Source organism: Thalassophryne amazonica, chromosome 15, assembly GCF_902500255.1.
Source record: "Thalassophryne amazonica chromosome 15, fThaAma1.1, whole genome shotgun sequence".
Lineage (NCBI taxonomy): Eukaryota > Metazoa > Chordata > Actinopteri > Batrachoidiformes > Batrachoididae > Thalassophryne > Thalassophryne amazonica.
The window spans coordinates 13,055,144-13,073,859 of NC_047117.1; the positions used below are offsets into that span (position 1 = coordinate 13,055,144).

Below are 18,716 nucleotides of genomic sequence, written 5' to 3' on the forward strand. Positions count from 1 at the left end.
CTTTTCTATAAGTGTAAAATCTGGTGTTGTCGTTAACAGTTGGAGTTACCCTTTTTGTTGCTCATTTGAAGGACGGTGTGGTGCTTTTACTGTCATACCTGGTCACAAATATATTCATCCATGCACTCGATCACACATAAACATTAAAACAGTATTTTCAGTGAAAAAAATTAACATCCACTCACTTTGTTGTACTGTGTAATCATCAAACCTCAATTTGTTGTGTCGTTGCCTTTTGTTTTGTTCATTGTTGTCATTTTGTTCGATTGATGATCTGTTATATTATTATGTATATTAGAGAGTAATTCATTGTGGTGCTAATATGTAACTTCTTGCAGAGTACATTTCTGTGTAAAAGGGAACTGGGGTAGTGCATTTTTTTTAATATTATGAAGCTGTTTTATACTTTTTTCATCATAAAGGAAACTGGTACGTGATTGCCTCAAGGTCTTTCTATGCATATTTGTGTGGGGATGTGACTGAGTAACATATTTTAATAAAAGTACATGATGTACATTTAAGTTAACCTTTGGAATTTTTTTTAATCATTATTATTATTATTATTTTGCTGAACAAATCCAACTGAGAAAAATTGCAGCTGAACACAAGAGGAGATTTGATCTTTATCCAATATGGAAGCTACATACATGTCCAGCATTTTAATGTTCTGAATCCACAACTGTAATTTATTCCAAAGCAGAAATGAATGAATTATGGATGCATGAATGTCTTACATAAACTTCTGATGGGGGGTGGAATTTGAGCACGGTGGCTAAGGCCCCATGAAGTCACCCCTTGGGTGCACCCTTGCTTATGTCCATGACAATTTTATCACCAAACATATGACCAGAGTTCTGAGCTGAAAATCCATTTCTGGTTTGTCATACTATTTAAAGAGAATAGAGAAGCTTCTTCTGAATATTTTCCTGGAATTAGTTTGAGAAATAAAGAGACTCTGCCTAAAGTTTAGTGCAAGTGCAGATGGAAATCCTGCCCCTAATTGAATTGAGTTCATCCAATGAGTCAGTTGTTTGGGTGATACACTCAAAAACTGACTCATTGGATTGAATTACAATGTAATACATCTATGCACTCCCAACTAAATTAAATTACATTATCTTGCATGGATGTGCTTTATTGGAGTTGGGGCTACATATATTTATGAGATGGAAATCCTGCACATAATTGAATTGAGTTCATCCATTGAGTCAGTTGTTTGAGTGATACATTTTAAAAAAACTGACCCATTGGACTGAATTTCAATCTAATAAATCTATGTAGTCCCAACTAAATTAAATTACATTATCTTGTACGGATGTGCTTTATTTGAGTTGGGGCTACATAGATTTATTAGATGGAAATCCTGCACATAATTGAATTGAGTTTATCCAATGAGTCAGTTGTTTGAGTGATACACTCAAAAAACTGACTCATTATATTGAATTTCAATCTAATAAATCTATGTAGTCCCAACTAAATTAAATTACATTATCTTGCATGGATGTGCTTTATTTGAGTTGGCTACATATATTTATTAGATGGAAATCCTGCACATAATTGAATTGAGTTAATCCACTGAGTTAGTTGTTTGCGCGATACACTCAAAAAAAAAACGGACTCATTGGATTGAATTTCAATGTAATAAATGTATGTAGTCCCAACTAAATTAAATTACATTATCTTGCATGGATGTGCTTTATTTGAGTTGGCTACATATATTTATTAGATGGAAATCCTACACATAATTGAGCTGAGTTCATCCAGTGAGTCAGTTGTTTGAGTGATACACTCAAAAAACTGACTCATTGGATTGAATTTCAATCTAATAAATCTATGTAGTCCCAACTAAATTAAATTACATTATCTTGCATGGATGTGCTTTATTTGAGTTGGCTATTTATTAGATGGAAATCCTGCACATAATTGAACTGAGTTCATCCGATGAGTCAGTTGTTTGGGTGATACACAAAAACTCATGGTTCCTGTGGGGCCTACATGGTTACGTAGCAGCAACGGGACACACAAGGTCCTCATCGTAATTCACCTGGACAGGCAATCCCCTACTTATCTGTTATCCAAGGTGTCACAACGTGGAAGTGTGGTTGGATTTTGACACCTGCCATGTTGATACCATAGCACAAAAGGGACAAACTTACTGTGATGTCACATTTTGCAGCTCAACTGGAAGCTTGAGAGAAAATGAAGGGGGTGGTGGTGGGGGGGAAGAAATCAGTGGTTAGTGTTAAATGTTAAGTGTGTGTTTGTAAGATCTCCAATGGTACATGTTATGCATATTAGCATTAAACACCTTTGCTAAGCTAGAAAGCCAGTATAGTGCTAGGCTACACTAGCTAACATGCTAGCATGACTGCCACATGAGCATAAATTGCTTGAAATTATTATTATTATTATTTTGTATAATCCAGCATGATATTAACTACATACTTGAGATATACTTTTTTATATTTAAATTTTTTGTTTTGTTTTTACACAGGACAAAACTTTATACAATCACATTGTGTAGCATTGACTTGCTAATACGAAAGCTACTGCCATTTTGGACATTATTTACTTTCTGTTGAATCTTTCTTTCTCCCCTGTATGTCAGAACCTTGCTTGATGTTGCTTTCACTTGTGTTTGTCTGTGTACAAAATAACTTGGAGATGGATGAGAAGATTGTTACCAAACTTTGTCAGAATATTAACTGGGTGAGTGTCTGCAAATGTTTAATTTTTGGAGCAGATCAGTGGTCAAAGCTGTCAAGAATATAGTCCGAAAAACACTTTTTTTTTTATCAATCACATTATTTGTAATCAAACTGTATGAGTGATGTTATGATAGTATCACAAAGATGCATGAAATAAAGTCAGTTGTAAAAAACAAAAATACATTTTTAACCATATGGTCTTGCGCACGTGTGCGGGTGCAAATCAACAATAATTTAGTTGCACCCATTATGCATATGTATGCAGGTTTCTGTTGTTATCAATACTCCGGACACATTAAAATTAGAAGTTTATATCTTGCATAGTCTTCCATGTTTTGATCAAAAACTGCGACCATTTGGCCACATGGTGGCAGTGTTGCAACACCTTTCTGCACACAGGCACTCGCGCACACACACAGTTGCATGCAAAGGTCAATCCAAAGCATTGTGTTTTCACGCAGGTGTTTGCAAGTAATCAATATACAGGACAGGCGGAGGAGAAAGACCAGAAATCTGCAATGAAAGCAAAACAGCAAATAACAGAGGACAGAAAACAGAAGGGGAGGGAGGGATGAGAAAAATGAGACAAAAAGGGATGAAAAAAGACAAACGCTTTACTTCATATTTGATGATGTGCGAATGCTGCTCAGAGTTTTGGTGCATATTCTTAACAGGCATGTGCTGAATAGGTGAGTGTGTGAGGGAGAGGTGGAGGAGTGCACAGGGAGGGAGGGAGAGACAGAGAGTTGTTGGATAAATGAGAGCAGCTCTGGCTCAGTGTGTTGAAGGAGCAGCTCCTGCAGCCAGGGCTGATCCTTTGGATGGAGACATCTGGACGGGCTTGTGCTGCAGGAATGATGCTCTGACGGGGAGGAGAAGGCAGGCTGCAGGCAGGGCCACCGATCAGCACTCACGCTCCTGGGACTCAGAGTTTGGATGGTTGTTGCATATTTTCTGTAACATCATGCTGGAGTTTGACCACCAGACTTCTTCCTGCAGTTTGGACTGTGTGTGAGAGCCGGGGGGGTCAGGATGAGCGTTCCCATGTTGAAGATCGGCGCGGTGCTCAGCACCATGGCTATGGTCACCAACTGGATGTCCCAGACTCTGCCCTCACTGGTCGGACTCAACGGAACCACAATCTCCTCCGAGGGAACACATGAGCGGATCGTCAGTGTATGTATGATTTACACACACACACACACACACACACACACACACACACACACACACACACACACACACACACACACACACACACACACACACACACACACACACACACACACACACACACACACACACACACAAAGTGCTGTTCGAAAGTCTCAAATGCTGTCTTTAAACAAAGTAATATTGTGTGTGTCTTTCGGATGCCGACTCCCGCTAGGGATTGCCACAGCAGACCCACAGCTTTATCTTGCACAATTTAGCTCTTTAGCTCCCACCGCAATTACAGATCTACAAGAAAACTGGGCAGGACTGGACTTGACCCCACAACCTTGTTGTGAGGCACGAGTGCTAACTATTGTTAGTCCCCTGCACTGCCATCAACTTTAATATCTGTTTTTAAGACTGTCTTTAAAACAGATATGAAAGTTTGATATGCGGCATATGTCACAGAAGGCTAAAACGATTTGTTTCAGGCCACATTTTTGCTTCCAGCACAGGATTTTCTACATGAAAACATCTGTAATTGTTGGATTTTAACGGGGCTCAACATGAAATTAACTATATTTAACTGTAAAGCTATGGATGATTTTTTTTTTTTTAACATTGTGGCCCCTTTAGGCCCCATACTGTTAAAGTGTAAATGTGATTTAAAAAAAATAAGTTTTTTCATCATCTGTAACTGAAAATCCAAATGAGAAATTTTGATGTTGATTTAAGTTTATTTTTTAAGAAAATAGTGTATTAAACACAACCAATATAACTTTAAGATAAGTCTAGTGGTTGCACTAGCAACCACTAGACAGTTTATACTGGACCAACTGCTGATTCCACTTCAGTTTTCTTCAGTCTTCTGCAGTGGTGGCGCCAAGAGGGGGCTTGGCTCAGCCCCCTCCCAATAATTCTGCCAATAATGTGAATAGTGACTCACATGTGAGGTCTGTTAGAAAAGTATCCGACCTTTTTATTTTTTCAAAAAGGTGATGGATTTGAATCACGTGTGCTTGCATGAGCCAACCTTGAACCTTGGGCAACCTATGGGCATCACACAGATTAAGGAGCGGTACAACTGGTTTAAAGACGGCCGCACAACAGTGGAGAGCAAGCCACACTCCGGTTGGCCATCAACACGCTGATATGACCAGATCATTTCCAAAGTGAACGCTGTGGTGACGCGGGACTGTCGTGTGACTATCCGAGAAATTGCAGAAGAGGTGGACGTCAGCACTTTTTCGGCACATTCCACTGTGACAGAAGATTTTGCCATGAAAAGAGTTGCAGCGAAATTCATGCCGATGGCTTTAGGATCGTCACCGAAAGCCGTCTGAATAATCCGAATGGTTTCCACCTGGCTGTCGCCCAGTTTCTGACAAAATTTGATGCAGTTCCGCTGCTCCAGTCGTTCTGCCATTTTCCTTGCAAAGAAAAAAACGACGAGAGACTCCATCCATCCTCACACAAAGGCTGCTTACCAGCAAATGACGCAATCGACAGGCGTGAAAAAAATCACGCATGCGCACGAAGGTTCAAGGTTGGCTCATGCAAGCACACGTGATTCAAATCCATCAGGTTTTTGAAAAAAATAAAAAGGTTGGATACTTTTCTAACAGACCTCGTATTTGTGGATCTCAACTGCAGTTTTGCACTGAGAATATCTCAATATTGCGTAACTGAGCAAAGTGATGAATGTGTGTGTTCGGTGGTCCACCAATGCTGAGTCACCCTTCACAAACAGAATTTTCAGTTTTGCAAATAAACATTTATTTGTAAAAACCCACACACAAGTTATAAATCAGAAATTTGTGTTTGTGGATCACAAAGCAGGTGTACAAATCAAAGGATATTTGTAAATCACCGTGTGTGCATTTGCAAGTATTAATGAGACAAATTTAACTCCATACTCCAAAAATTTAGGTTTCCTAAATATTTATTACAGCCACTCTTAAAACTTCACTTATCTTTATTTATACCTATGTGCAAGTTTGCTGAACTTGCAATCATTTTAAGTGATGCGTGTGTGCATTGATACCACATTTTAGAGGAGCACAGGTGACTAAAATATATACCTTGGTATTTATAAAGCAATTTACTATATATTGTTCATTTTGACGACATTTTGTGGAGCCCCTCCAACTTTTACCTCAGCCCCCCCAACAAAAATTTCCTGGCACCGCCGTTTGGGCTACTGCACGTGTGCAACATGGCAGCTCCATGAGGGGGTCCAATCCCATGGAAAGGCTCATTCTAAGCTTATAACAATGCGTCAGCTCATTGTTGCAGCTAATTATACGCTATTATGCACAGATGGTTATGAATACTGTATTCCATTAATGCTCATAAACGCCCCTAAATTCTGCACACTGCAGCTTTAAATATCAGCTGTTTTGTACATACAGCAGCAGCTCAAACTGCCAGCTGTTAGAGACTCTAATACCAGGAATATGTGACAATGGAGTTCAGTGTCTGATTTCAGTGATGATTTTTCCCATCTACTCTAACTGGTGCTTATTGGTGAAATTACCTGCTGAAGTGATCATTTGGAGCAAAAACCTGTGGACTGTGAAGTCGTCTTCACATTTGGATGCCAGTCTGAGGCCCACACGGTGACTTGTTTTAGTCTCGGTATCCTCTTCTTGGAGAATGAACAAATTTAAATACGTAGTCACCGGTGGGCTGTGCTCAGACGGGCTGCATAGATCTGATTCTGCAGAGGTCGTCATGGACATCAGTTCCTGTTCTTGTTGTGATGATTGCTCTAGCAGTTACTAGGGCTTGCACAAGTCCAGGTTTTTTTTTTTTTAAATTGATAGCTGTGTCATGAAGGTCAAGTTAAGGTTGATTAATTAATAAAAATATGAGAAAGAACAGTGATCTCAGGAAAAATGAAGCTGTTTTTCATAACATCTTTTGCAGAAATAAAATGAAACACCACTTGATTTGTATGAGTTCAATTTAAGTGTGAGAGAAGAAGAAGACTGAGATGTTGGTATGAGAGAAGATTAGCTCATATGATCCAGTCTGTCGTGTGCAACTCGGCAAATATTTAGTGACGAACTCACCTTATTCACAGGCAGGCAGAGGACGGTCCACTTACACTTTATGATGCTTTTGAAGATTGAATTTTTTTTTTTTCCCTGACCCGACCATCAGTTGTTTCTGGTCATCTCTTTACACGTAATCACGGTGTTGTACGCATCACAGAGGGACACATCCTGATTGTGGCGTGCATGTTGTGTCCTGTCTGGTTGTCCCGTTTGACTCCGGCCTTAAAACCGTGAGGTGATTGTGCGTGTGTACCGAGTGAAATTCAAATAGTTCTTCAGTCAATCCTGGTGTTGCTGGTCTCCGGCCTCTCATACACAGTTGTGTTAGATGAGCTTTTTGAGGTCAGTCTACCAAGTGGCAGTGAGTCTAACCAAGCAGCAGAAGGTGCACCATGATCACAAGATCAGGGACTAGTCAGCTTCAAGCTTAAAGTATCATGAAACTACCATATCTCATGGCATTTCATGTTTTCAGCATCATGAAATATACATTAATCTATTGGTTTGTGATATTGTCACAAAAAGTGCCACATTTTCATAATGGGAACACGCATGCATTCAGATACATTCCATGACGGGGCACGAAATAAAAAGTGATACAGGTGGTTGTGGGGTAGGGGGTTATGGTTAGGGTTAGGGAAAGGGGTTAGGGTTAGTAATAGTAAGATGAAAGAAAAAAAAACCCGTCACGTAAATGTGACTCAATGCGCCGACGCCAGGAACATCAGCCAGCAAATATTAAACAAAAAAAGCTCACTGTTTTCATGAAAGTTTTATCATCCCACTACGTTTCATGGATATGAGCTATAAAGTCTATAAAGACAAAAAAAAAAAGACAAATGAAAAGACAAATCCTGCTAAAAACGGCACCTCTTATGCAGATGTAATAAAACATGTCTGTTGTGGTATTGCTGCTAAGTGCACAATCAGGGAACATTTAACACATCCTGTGTGCAGTTGCAGAACAGAGGAAGAGACAAAGTTCAGAAAAGCAACAGGAAAAATTAATGATTTGCAAAAAGAAGACAGGAAGTTGCAAATTTGAAGAATAAATAGCAAGCATCCCCCTGTATGAGACATAATGAACACACACAACACTAAGGTAATGGGATTACTCTCTGACATGCTAGGGTGATATTTCTCCAGGGGAAGGCTGACTCGTGGGACAGCCAGCGATTTGTTGCCCTGGCAACTTCACTGCACTCACGTTTATTAACTATATATATATATATATATGTGTGTGTGTGTGTGTGTGTGTGGTATGTGTATTATTATGCGATTGGGCTTTGCATAAATTAGCTTTCTGGCACAAGATGTGCCTCACAGCTGCTGTGCAATAGTACTTTGCAAGTTCAGCAAAGTGCATAGTAAACGCCTACACACACACACGCACACACACACAGTAGATGTGGTGGAGAACAGATCAAGGTGCAGAGTTGTTGGAGGAAATGGCAATTTACAGTCAGAAACTAGAGGGTCATTCATTTGTGGGCATTTCTCCACCAAAACACAGCAAGTCTTTTATCCTGATAGTCAAAATCCATATTCCAAATCTTTCGACCGCATGCATGATAGTTTTGTTTGTTTGTTTGTTTTAGTTCCATGCATTTTTCCAAAATAATAGATTACATTTTTGCAGTGGTGATGGGAGTTTGTATTTCTTTATTTATTTCTGTAATCGCCTCTGCACCAAAGTGTAATGCTTTCATCATTCTTGACCCCAGACCCATGCTTACAACGTGTAAAATAACACAACAATTGTCAACATAGAAGTAAAACCACTTTGATAGCATTTGGGCCTTTGCGGAAAAAAGTACACAATTAACCTTTGACCCCGTGACCTTTACTGTCACTTATTAAAGTAACACAGTTTTCAGTATTTGCCATTTTGGGCCATAAATCAGTACATATTTGGGCTACAGTTCCCAAAACAAAAAGATGTAAAAATGTGTCTTCTAAAACTGTCATTTTGTGACATAGTTTTAGACTATACCAAAAACTACAGATTATCACGCATTCTGGCGTGCCAGTGAGTAAACCCCTTGTAAACTCTGCATGAACTGTGATTGGCTGTGTGCCAGTGTGCGAAGAAAATTTAGAAATGTTCAAAACATCTGGTACACTAGTTGTGAACATTGTGCAACCTATTTGAAAACACTGCATGTCACTGTCAATGTGTCTCATTGCCACAGCGCAACGAAGGGCAGTGCATAGGAACGATTATGACGAGATGTTACATCTATAATAAACATAATTTTACAGATACATTATCTAACTCATAAGAAAGAATGAAAATTGCAACTGTTTTACAATCCATTACAATATATATTAAATAATTACCTTAGAGACAACTCCAAATGCGTTCTTCACCGCACGGCGTGCACCAGACAAGCTGTGGCTGTAGATAATTTCTCTGTGATTCTGGGAGCAATGAGAGATGGTTTCATCAGCCAAGTTCTGAGAGCATATGCTTCATTGGCTACAAAATGATAATTTTATTTTATTTTTATATAGCGTGGGGTCGAGCGGGACAAAAGTAGGTCGCATTGGCACAGTGAATTGCGTGGCAATGCGGGGATCAAATGTGTGCAAGTGTCAAGGTGGCTTTAGGAATAAGACTCAAAATATGATTTTTAAATCAGACTTGGGGCTGGTCTGAGGATGTTCAGAGTCTGGAGTAATATGAGACACTTGATGGTATTGTATAATCATGTTCAGGTGTTGCAGTTGTAATTCGGAAAGATTGTATATGAATGTATGAATGTCCAGTACCATTTCACTCAGTCATGCGCTTCATTCAAATGTTTACATTTAGTTAACGGAGCCTTGATTGGTTGATACTGTACACAGATGCATTTTGGAACAATTCAGATCAAACAAAAAATGTGAGGTAACAAAGAGGACAATTAGGAAGTAAAGTTAGCATGTAGCTACAAGCTAACCTTTGCGAAGATGAAAATTTTTTTAACAGTAAATGTTAACAGTCCAGACAGTTTACAACACATTTTTCTCTCTTTTTTCTGTAAAATTGCTACTTTAATAGCCTTTTTGAAAACCACAGAAATCTTTATAAACAACCAGGAGCAGTGCAGCAATGCCGCTTGTGGTTACTACAGAAGATCGCGTGTTTCCATCCTCATGCATATTTTGAACAACCCTCACATGCTCCTATGCCACTTCCAGCTTCCTCATATAATACCACAGCTCCTCCATCGGTGCCCTCTCTTCAGCTGTCTCTAAATCCACAGACATACAGTATAACTCCTTCTAGCCTTCTGCTTCTCCGTCATTATCCTCTCCAGGGCTCTTTCTTGGCACAAAACCATATTGCTGCCTACAGATCTTTACCTCGCTTGTCAGCCAAGCTTCTACTACTCGTTCCCATAGCTTCATGCTGTAGCTGATATGCCTCTGTAGTTACATCACCCATATTCTTAAAAATCAATACCAGTATTCTTCTCCTCCACTCCTCCAGTATCCTCTCACTTTCCAAAATTTTATGAAGCAATCTGTTTAAAATCTCCACTGCTAGCTCTCCTAAACTTTTTCATGCCTCTGCTTATGTGTCATCTGGACCAACTGCCTTTTCGCTACTCATCCTCTTTATCACTCTGTTCACTTCATCCTAACTACTCCATCACATTTCACTCCTCATCCTCTTCACATCATCAAACCTTTTGTCAACAATTTCCTCAGTTTTAGATGATAACACAAGTTCACTTTCACGCTCGCTTCTCTCTCTCATTTTCTTCATTCATTGTCTCCTCAAATTACTCCCTCCACTTTCTCAAAACACTTTCCTTGGATTTTGTCACATCTTGAATCGTTGGTACAGGGTTAACTCTGAATGCCCTTCTAGGTGCATTCTTTCCTATTTTTCTGGCACTTCATATGTGGTCATATGTTTAATGTAGCTAGGTTAAACCCATGACCGAGTGCCGGTTCCAAGCTGGTCATATATTTATCCCAGTGACTGGGCAAACACAACCTGATGAGGAAAAAAATTTAAGGAAACTGTCCACTAAATTTTTGTTTGTTTGTTTTGTGTTGTTTTTGTGTAACCTAATTAAGTTCCAGTCTCAATAAAGGACTTCCAGTTTGGTTCTAGCCACACATGGGTTACAAATTAAAATTTTCAATTTATTTTAATTTATATAGCTCCAAATCACAACAAAGTTGCCTCAGTGCACTTCATACAAGTAAGGTCGAACCTTACCAACCCCCAGAGCAAGCACACAGGTGACAGTGGTAAGGAAAAACTCCCTCTGATGATTTGAGGACGAAACCTCAAGCAGACTAGACAAATTTACAAATCCATTCTGTTCCTCAGAATATCTTGAAAAACATGAAATGTATGAATCCATCACACAAAAAACAAAACAAAAACACATTACATTAAATCTTGACACTCCAAAATTACCCAATTTTCTTTTTGTTTTTGCCTTGCAGCTTGGCTACAGCGTACAAATAAAACCTCAGACTTGCAGCATTATGTCTTTTACAACTTTTACGATGGAATACTTTCCGAGTCTGTCAAATTTGAGGGAATCTTTCCAGACAGCAGTGTTTTCGGTCTCAACTCGGCTCATGCAGCCGTGGTAGACAGTTGTTGAGGATTCAAGGTTGTGCTCATTATATTAATAGGAAAAATTCCATGCTACCTTCCTGCTTGTTAAAGTGGGTGGTAGACATTCAAGCCAGTACCAATCTGGCGGGTCACAAATTTGGGCCGTGTCTTGCTTGTTTTTGGCTCAATCTTACTCCATTTTTCTGCTTTCCATCTTCTTCTGCCACTGATCACAAATTAACACTTCAGTTTTTTCTGTGTAGTTTGTTTTCATTTCATGTTTGTTAGTGCTGTGTTGTTTAGCTACTTCAGCGATTGCAGTCATCTGAGTTGCCGAAGATTTTTATCAGTTTTCTCTTGCGTGAAATGATCCCTGAGGTGCCAAACGTTCTCCCGTTTCATTATGCTGAACAGTACACATGAACACTGCTTCTATTCTCATCCTGTCCACGTTTCCTCTGTCAGCTTCACTGTAAATGGGACTTAAAGGTTGATGATTGATTTATCAGATGTTTTCCCTCAGGGCCTTCACCTCCCATCTCCTCCCCCTCTGTCATGATTCTTTTTCAGGGTTTGTAGGGCAGCTCATCTGCTGCTGCTGCTTCTAAAACTGAGCACACTGGCGCTCAGCTAGGCTTTTACATTGTTCCAATAGTGGACCTGGATAATTAGAACTGAAATTAGCTCAAAATTTCTCATCCTGTTTGATTTTATGTGTTGTGATTTTAGTCTGGTGTTCAGACCTCAGGGAACCATCACCGCCACCTCGGTACAACTTAATGAAGTTCTAAATAAGATTAAAATGTGAAAAAAGAGGTCTTCCTGTAATGCATGTTTCATTATATAACAATGATTAGTAACTCCATGTTGTTTCCCATTGTCTGTGCCTTCCTGTGTTGCAGCTTTAATAAACTGAAAATTACATTTTCTCATTCAAAAAAATATTATATTTAACATATATGATAAATGGGTAACATCTAAAAAAATGAAAATCTGAACAGTTTATTCCGGCAAGAAAATGTGTCCAATGCTGTGGTGTCAGTGACAGGGGTGTAGCCAGTGGTTCATGTTGCGAGGTCTCTTCTGAAGTATTTTATTAATTTAATGTTTTCAAATCAGCAAATTGTTTGATGAAACAATTGATTCATTTAGCATTTCGAGCACTTTGAAACACTGAAGCATTTAGGAAGCAGTTTGCTCATTTAGTGTTTTCAGAATTCAGCAGCCTGAGGCATGTTAGTGGCACCTCAGTGGCAGCACGTAGCAGCCTGAGGCATGTTAGGGGCACCTCAGTGGCAGCACGTAGCAGCCTGAGACATGTTAGGGGCACCTCACTGTCAGCTAGCAGCAGCCTGAGGCATGTTAGTGGCACCTCAGTGGCAGCTAGCAGCAGCCTGAGGCATGTTAGTGGCACCTCAGTGGCAGCTATTCGCAGCCTGAGGCATGTTAGTGGCACCTCACTGTCAGCTAGCAGCAGCCTGAGGCATGTTAGTGGCACCTCAGTGGCAGCTAGTAGCAGCCTGTGCCATGTTAGTGGCATCTCACTGGCAGCTAGTAGCAACCTGAGGCATGTTAGTGGCACCTCACTGTCAGCTAGCAGCAGCCTGAGGCATGTTAGTGGCAACTCACTGGCAGCTAGTAGCAGCCTGAGGCATGTTAGCAGCACCTCAGTGGCAGCTAGTAGCAGCCTGTGCCATGTTAGCGGCATCTCACTGGCAGCTAGTAGCAACCTGAGGCATGTTAGTGGCACCTCACTGGCAGCTAGTAGCAGCCTGAGGCATGTTAGTGGCACCTCAGTGGCAGTTAGTAGCAGCCTCAGGCTTCTTAGTGGCACCTCAGTGGCAGCTAGCCACAGCCTGTGCCATGTTAGCGGCATCTCACTGGCAGCTTGTAGCAGCCTGAGGCATGTTAGTGGCACCTCAGTGGCAGCTATTCGCAGCCTGAGGCATGTTAGTGGCACCTCACTGTCAGCTAGCAGCAGCCTGAGGCATGTTAGTGGCACCTCAGTGGCAGCTAGTAGCAGCCTGTGCCATGTTAGTGGCATCTCACTGGCAGCTAGTAGCAACCTGAGGCATGTTACTGGCACCTCACTGTCAGCTGGCAGCAGCCTGAGGCATGTTAGTGGCAACTCACTGGCAGCTAGTAGCAGCCTGAGGCATGTTAGCAGCACCTCAGTGGCAGCTAGTAGCAGCCTGTGCCATGTTAGCGGCATCTCACTGGCAGCTAGTAGCAACCTGAGGCATGTTAGCGGCACCTCACTGGCAGCTAGTAGCAGCCTGAGGCATGTTAGTGGCACCTCAGTGGCAGTTAGTAGCAGCCTCAGGCTTCTTAGTGGCACCTCAGTGGCAGCTAGCCACAGCCTGTGCCATGTTAGCGTCATCTCACTGGCAGCTTGTAGCAGCCTGAGGCATGTTAGTGGCACCTCAGTGGCAGCTAGTAGCAGCCTGTGCCATGTTAGTGGCACCTCACTGTCAGCTAGCAGCAGCCTGAGGCATGTTAGTGGCACCTCACTGTCAGCTAGCAGCAGCCTGAGGCATGTTAGTGGCACCTCACTGGCAGCTAGCAGCAGCCTGAGGCATGTTAGCAGCACCTCAGTGGCAGCTAGTAGCAGCCTGTGCCATGTTAGTGGCATCTCACTGGCAGCTAGTAGCAACCTGAGGCATGTTAGCGGCACCTCACTGGCAGCTAGTAGCAGCCTGAGGCATGTTAGTGGCACCTCAGTGGCAGTTAGTAGCAGCCTGAGGCTTCTTAGTGGCACCTCAGTGGCAGCTAGCCACAGCCTGTGCCATGTTAGCAGCATCTCACTGGCAGCTTGTAGCAGCCTGAGGCATGTTAGTGGCACCTCAGTGGCAGCTAGCAGCAGCCTGAGGCATGTTAGTGGCACCTCAGTAGTAGCTAGTGGCAGCCTGTGCCATGTTAGCATCATCTCACTGTCAGCTAGCAGCAGCCTGAGGCATGTAAGTGGCACCTCAGTGGCAGCTAGCAGCAGCCTGAGGCATGTTAGTGGCACCTCACTGGCAGCTAGGTGGAGCAGGCTAGTTCACCTTATTGACATCCTGTAGCACCTTGATGCCAATTTGTGGCACCACGGTGGTACCTGTGGCATCCTGGTGGCCGCTGATGGCAACAGAGCAACCAGTGTGGCATCTAGTAAAAACATGATGTAACTGACTTCTTCTTAGTTCTGCGTTGTTTATTAAGTAGGCTACATGTTTCGAAATGTACGTTTGCTCAATCAACATGGGCTTGCAAAATTATATTTGCATCACACACTTTCATTGTTATAATAAATAAATAAATAAGGCTCTTAATGCTACTGAAGTGTCACAAGCTGCCACAGGAATGCCACTGAAGTGCCATAGACTCCTACTGTGGTTCCACAGGTTGCCACTGAGATGCCACAGAGTGCCACTGAGGTGCCACTTCTTGCCAGTGCCATTAAGAGGATCTTGGTGCCTGACTTCTTGTGGCTCAAGGTATCAAAGAACTGTGTGGAATATTTTGTGAGGGGTTTAAGCCAAAAATAAATAAATAAATAAAAAACCCACCCACCTCGTGATGTATTTGATCATCCATTAACGAACAGATCATCCAGTTAAATACAGTAGTGTGATTTTTTTTTCTGAACATTTTTTCTTTCTTTCTAAGAGAACACTAAACATACACTAATTGTAGATTCAATAGCTCCTAAATCTGCACATTCCCATCCACTCTGATGAAAGAAGGGGCATTCCATTGAGAATTGTTTTGGTGTGGATCCATGTGGGCTCCGGGGAGTTGGTGACTTTTTGTCAGATGGAACGAACAGCAGTTAAGTTTGTGGCTGCAGAGCTCCAATTATGCTGCCATCTCTCCTGGAGTCAGACATGTGGGAACTGCCACGGCTTATTTTTACTGCAAATGAGACATATTGCATTTACACACCCATATCCAAGGTGCAGTCAAGTGCAAAGACAACAAATCTCTTCTGTGCCTGCGAATAAACGCGTAAATCACATCACCAGAGCACCTGAAACTGAATTACTCACAGAAACACATTTTTGTTTGCACTCCTTTTCACATTCCAGCTTGAGCCAGCAACATGATGTTGAATCATCTCTGCTGTGTTAACACAAAATGGTTTTTTTTCCAATGTGGAAAATATATTTTTTAAGACCGATTCACTCACTTGAAGTGCAAAAACAAAAATTAAATGGGTCATATTGCGCAAAACCTGGTTTTAAACAGTTATTTATGGCTGAGGTTTCACATTAGTCCTCAAAGTTGCAGAATTTTATGTCTCATATCAAAATTTTTCTATTTCAAGCTAATTTAAACCTAAAATGGCCTAGTTCACACATGCACAATGTGTTTCACAGAAATCAATGCCCCCGCTTTAAAAGATGGTGTGGTGAGCAACAGCTTCTTTCCATTTAAAGTGACGGGTACAGAAACATTTCAAACTAATTATTTCAGTTCATGACCATGTCTGTCTGCATCATCTGCAGAATGTTTCTGTTCTTACAGCTCAGCTCCTCTCTGGATGAGGAAAATGTGCAGTAAAGCAGCACATACACAGAGATGCAATATAAATCATGGAAATCCAACATTAATGTGTGAATAATGATCTGCTCCTGGGGGCCGCGGTAAAAATAAATCAAACATTTCCACGGCTTTGAAATCAGTATTAGCAGCCACTTTGTTCTCGCTTCAAGAAAAGCTCCCCTTGGCTGCTTTATTATATTAAATATATAGTTGTGCATTTTCTGTTTCTTGCACACCAGCATGCAGATTTTTGATGGGAACTATATTTAATACACACTAAATGCATGAAAGGGTGATTTCTACGCAGCCTGGGGGAAAGTTTGGGAGGGGGGGAATGTCTATTTATGTAAAATGCTTATTTATATACAAGCCCAATTCCAATGAAGTTGGGGTGTTGTGTAAAATGTAAATAAAACCAGAATACAATGATTTTCAAATCCTCTTCAACCTATATTCAACTGAATACACCACAAAGACAAGATATTTAATGTTCAAACTTATAAACTTTATTGTTTTAATTGTTAAAATATTTGCTCATTTTGAAATGGATGGCTGCAATATGTTTCAAAAAAGCTGGGACATTTTAATGTTTACCACTGTGTTACATCACCTTTTCTTCTAAGAACACTCAATAAGCATTTGGGAACTGAGGACACTAATTGTTGAAGCTTTGTAGGTGGAATTCTTTCCTATTCTTGCTTGATGTACAACTTCAGTTGTTCAACAGTCCGGGGTCTCCGTTGTCATATTTTGCGCTTCATAATGTGCCACACATTTTCAATGGGCGACAGGTCTGGACTGCAGGCAGATCAGTCTACTACCCGCACTCTTTTACTACGAAGCCACGCTGTTGTAACACGTGCAGAATGTGTCTTGGCATTGTCTTGCTGAAATAAGCAGGGACGTCCCTGAAAAAGACGTTGCTTGGATGGCAGCACGTATTGCTCCAAAACCTGGATGTACCTTTCAGCATTGATGGTGCCATCACAGATGTGTAAGTTGCCCATGTCATGGGCACTAACACACCCCCATACCATCACAGATACTGGCTTTTGAACTTTGCACTGGTAACAGTCTGGATGGTCTTTTTCCTCTTTTGTTTGGAGGACACGACATCCATGATTTCCAAAAACAATTTGAAATGTGGACTCATCAGACCACAGCACACTTTCCACTTTGCGTCTGTCCATTTCAAATGAACTCGGGCCCAGAGAAGGCGGCAGCGTTTCTGGATGTTGTTGATGTATGGCTTTCACTTTGCATGGTAGAGTTTTAACTTGCACTTGTAGATGTATAGCGACAAACTGTGTTAACTGACAATGGTTTTCTGAAGTGTTCCTATGAGCCCACGCAGTAAGATCCTTTACACAATGATGTCGGTTTTTAATGCAGTGCCGCCTGAGGGATCAAAGGTCACGGGCATTCAATGTTGGTTTTCGGCCTTGCAGCTTATGTGTAGAAAGTTCTCCAGATTCTCTGAATCGTCTGATTATATTATAGACTGTAGATGATGGAATCCCTAAATTCCTTGCAATTGAATGTTGAGAAACATTGTTCTTAAATTGTTGGACTATTTTTTCATGCAGTTGTTCACAAAGTGGTGATCCTCGCCCCATCTTTGCTTGTGAACAGCTGAGACTTTTAGGGATGCTCCTTTTATACCCAATCATGACACTCACAATTAGTGTCCTCAGTTCCCAAATGCTTACTGAGTGTTGTTAGAAGGAAAGGTGATGTAACACAGTGGTAAACATACCACTGTCGCAGCTTTTTTGAACCTCATTTTGGCAGCACAAGATAGAGCTGAAACAATTATCTCATTAATTGATTATTGACAGAAAAATCCATTCTTATTTTTTTTATGACAGATTTTTTTATTATTATTTTACAGTGTATACGAGGGCTGTCAATAAAGTATAGGTCCTTTTTATTTTTTCAAAAACTATATGGATTTCATTCATATGTTTTTACGTCAGACATGCTTGAACCCTCGTGCGCATGCGTGAGTTTTTCCACGCCTGTCGGTGACGTCATTCACCTGTGTGCACTCCTTGTGGGAGGAGTCGTCCAGCCCCTCGTCGGAATTCCTTTGTCTGAGAAGTTGCTGAGAGACTGGCGCTTTGTTTGATCAAAATTTTTTCTAAACCTGTGAGACACATCGAAGTGGACACGGTTCGAAAAATTAAGCTGGTTTTCGGTGAAAATTTTAACGGCTGATGAGAGATTTTGAGGTGATACTGTCGCTTTAAGGACTTCCCACGGTGCGAGACGTCGCGCAGCGCTCTCAGGCGCCGTCGTCAGCCTGTTTCAAGCTGAAAACCTCCACATTTCAGGCTCTGTTGATCCAGGACGTCGTGAGAGAACAGAGAAGTTTCAGAAGAAGTCGGTTTCAGCATTTTATCCGGATATTCCACTGTTAAAGGAGATTTTTTTAATGAAAGACGTGCGGACGGGTCCGCGCGTCGGGACGCAGCCGGCGCAGTGCGGTAGCACAGGAAAAACACCTCCGTGTTGATAACCATTTGTAAAATCCAGGCGGCTTTTGATGGCTTTCAGTGGAGTGAGTATATGAGAAATTGTTTAACAGCTGGACATGTTCCAACTTGTCCTTAAGGCTTCCAACGGAGGTGTTTTTCCTGTGGCGGAGCATCGCAGCAGCTGCGAGCCGACGCTGCAATCCGTCCACACGTCTTTCATTAAAAA

At 41.3% G+C, this 18,716-nt stretch overlaps 1 protein-coding gene across 1 annotated transcript in view; it reads left to right on the top strand.

Annotated features, from left to right (window-relative positions):
* Positions 1-3,427: 3,427 nt before the first annotated feature.
* Positions 3,428-18,716, top strand: part of LOC117526206 (noelin-2-like) — a 101,683-nt gene continuing 86,394 nt past the window's right edge. Inside the window, 1 exon segment of the mRNA XM_034188254.1 lies at positions 3,428-3,884. Within this exon segment, the coding sequence (XP_034044145.1) occupies positions 3,741-3,884 (144 nt within the window). The 5' untranslated portion in view covers positions 3,428-3,740.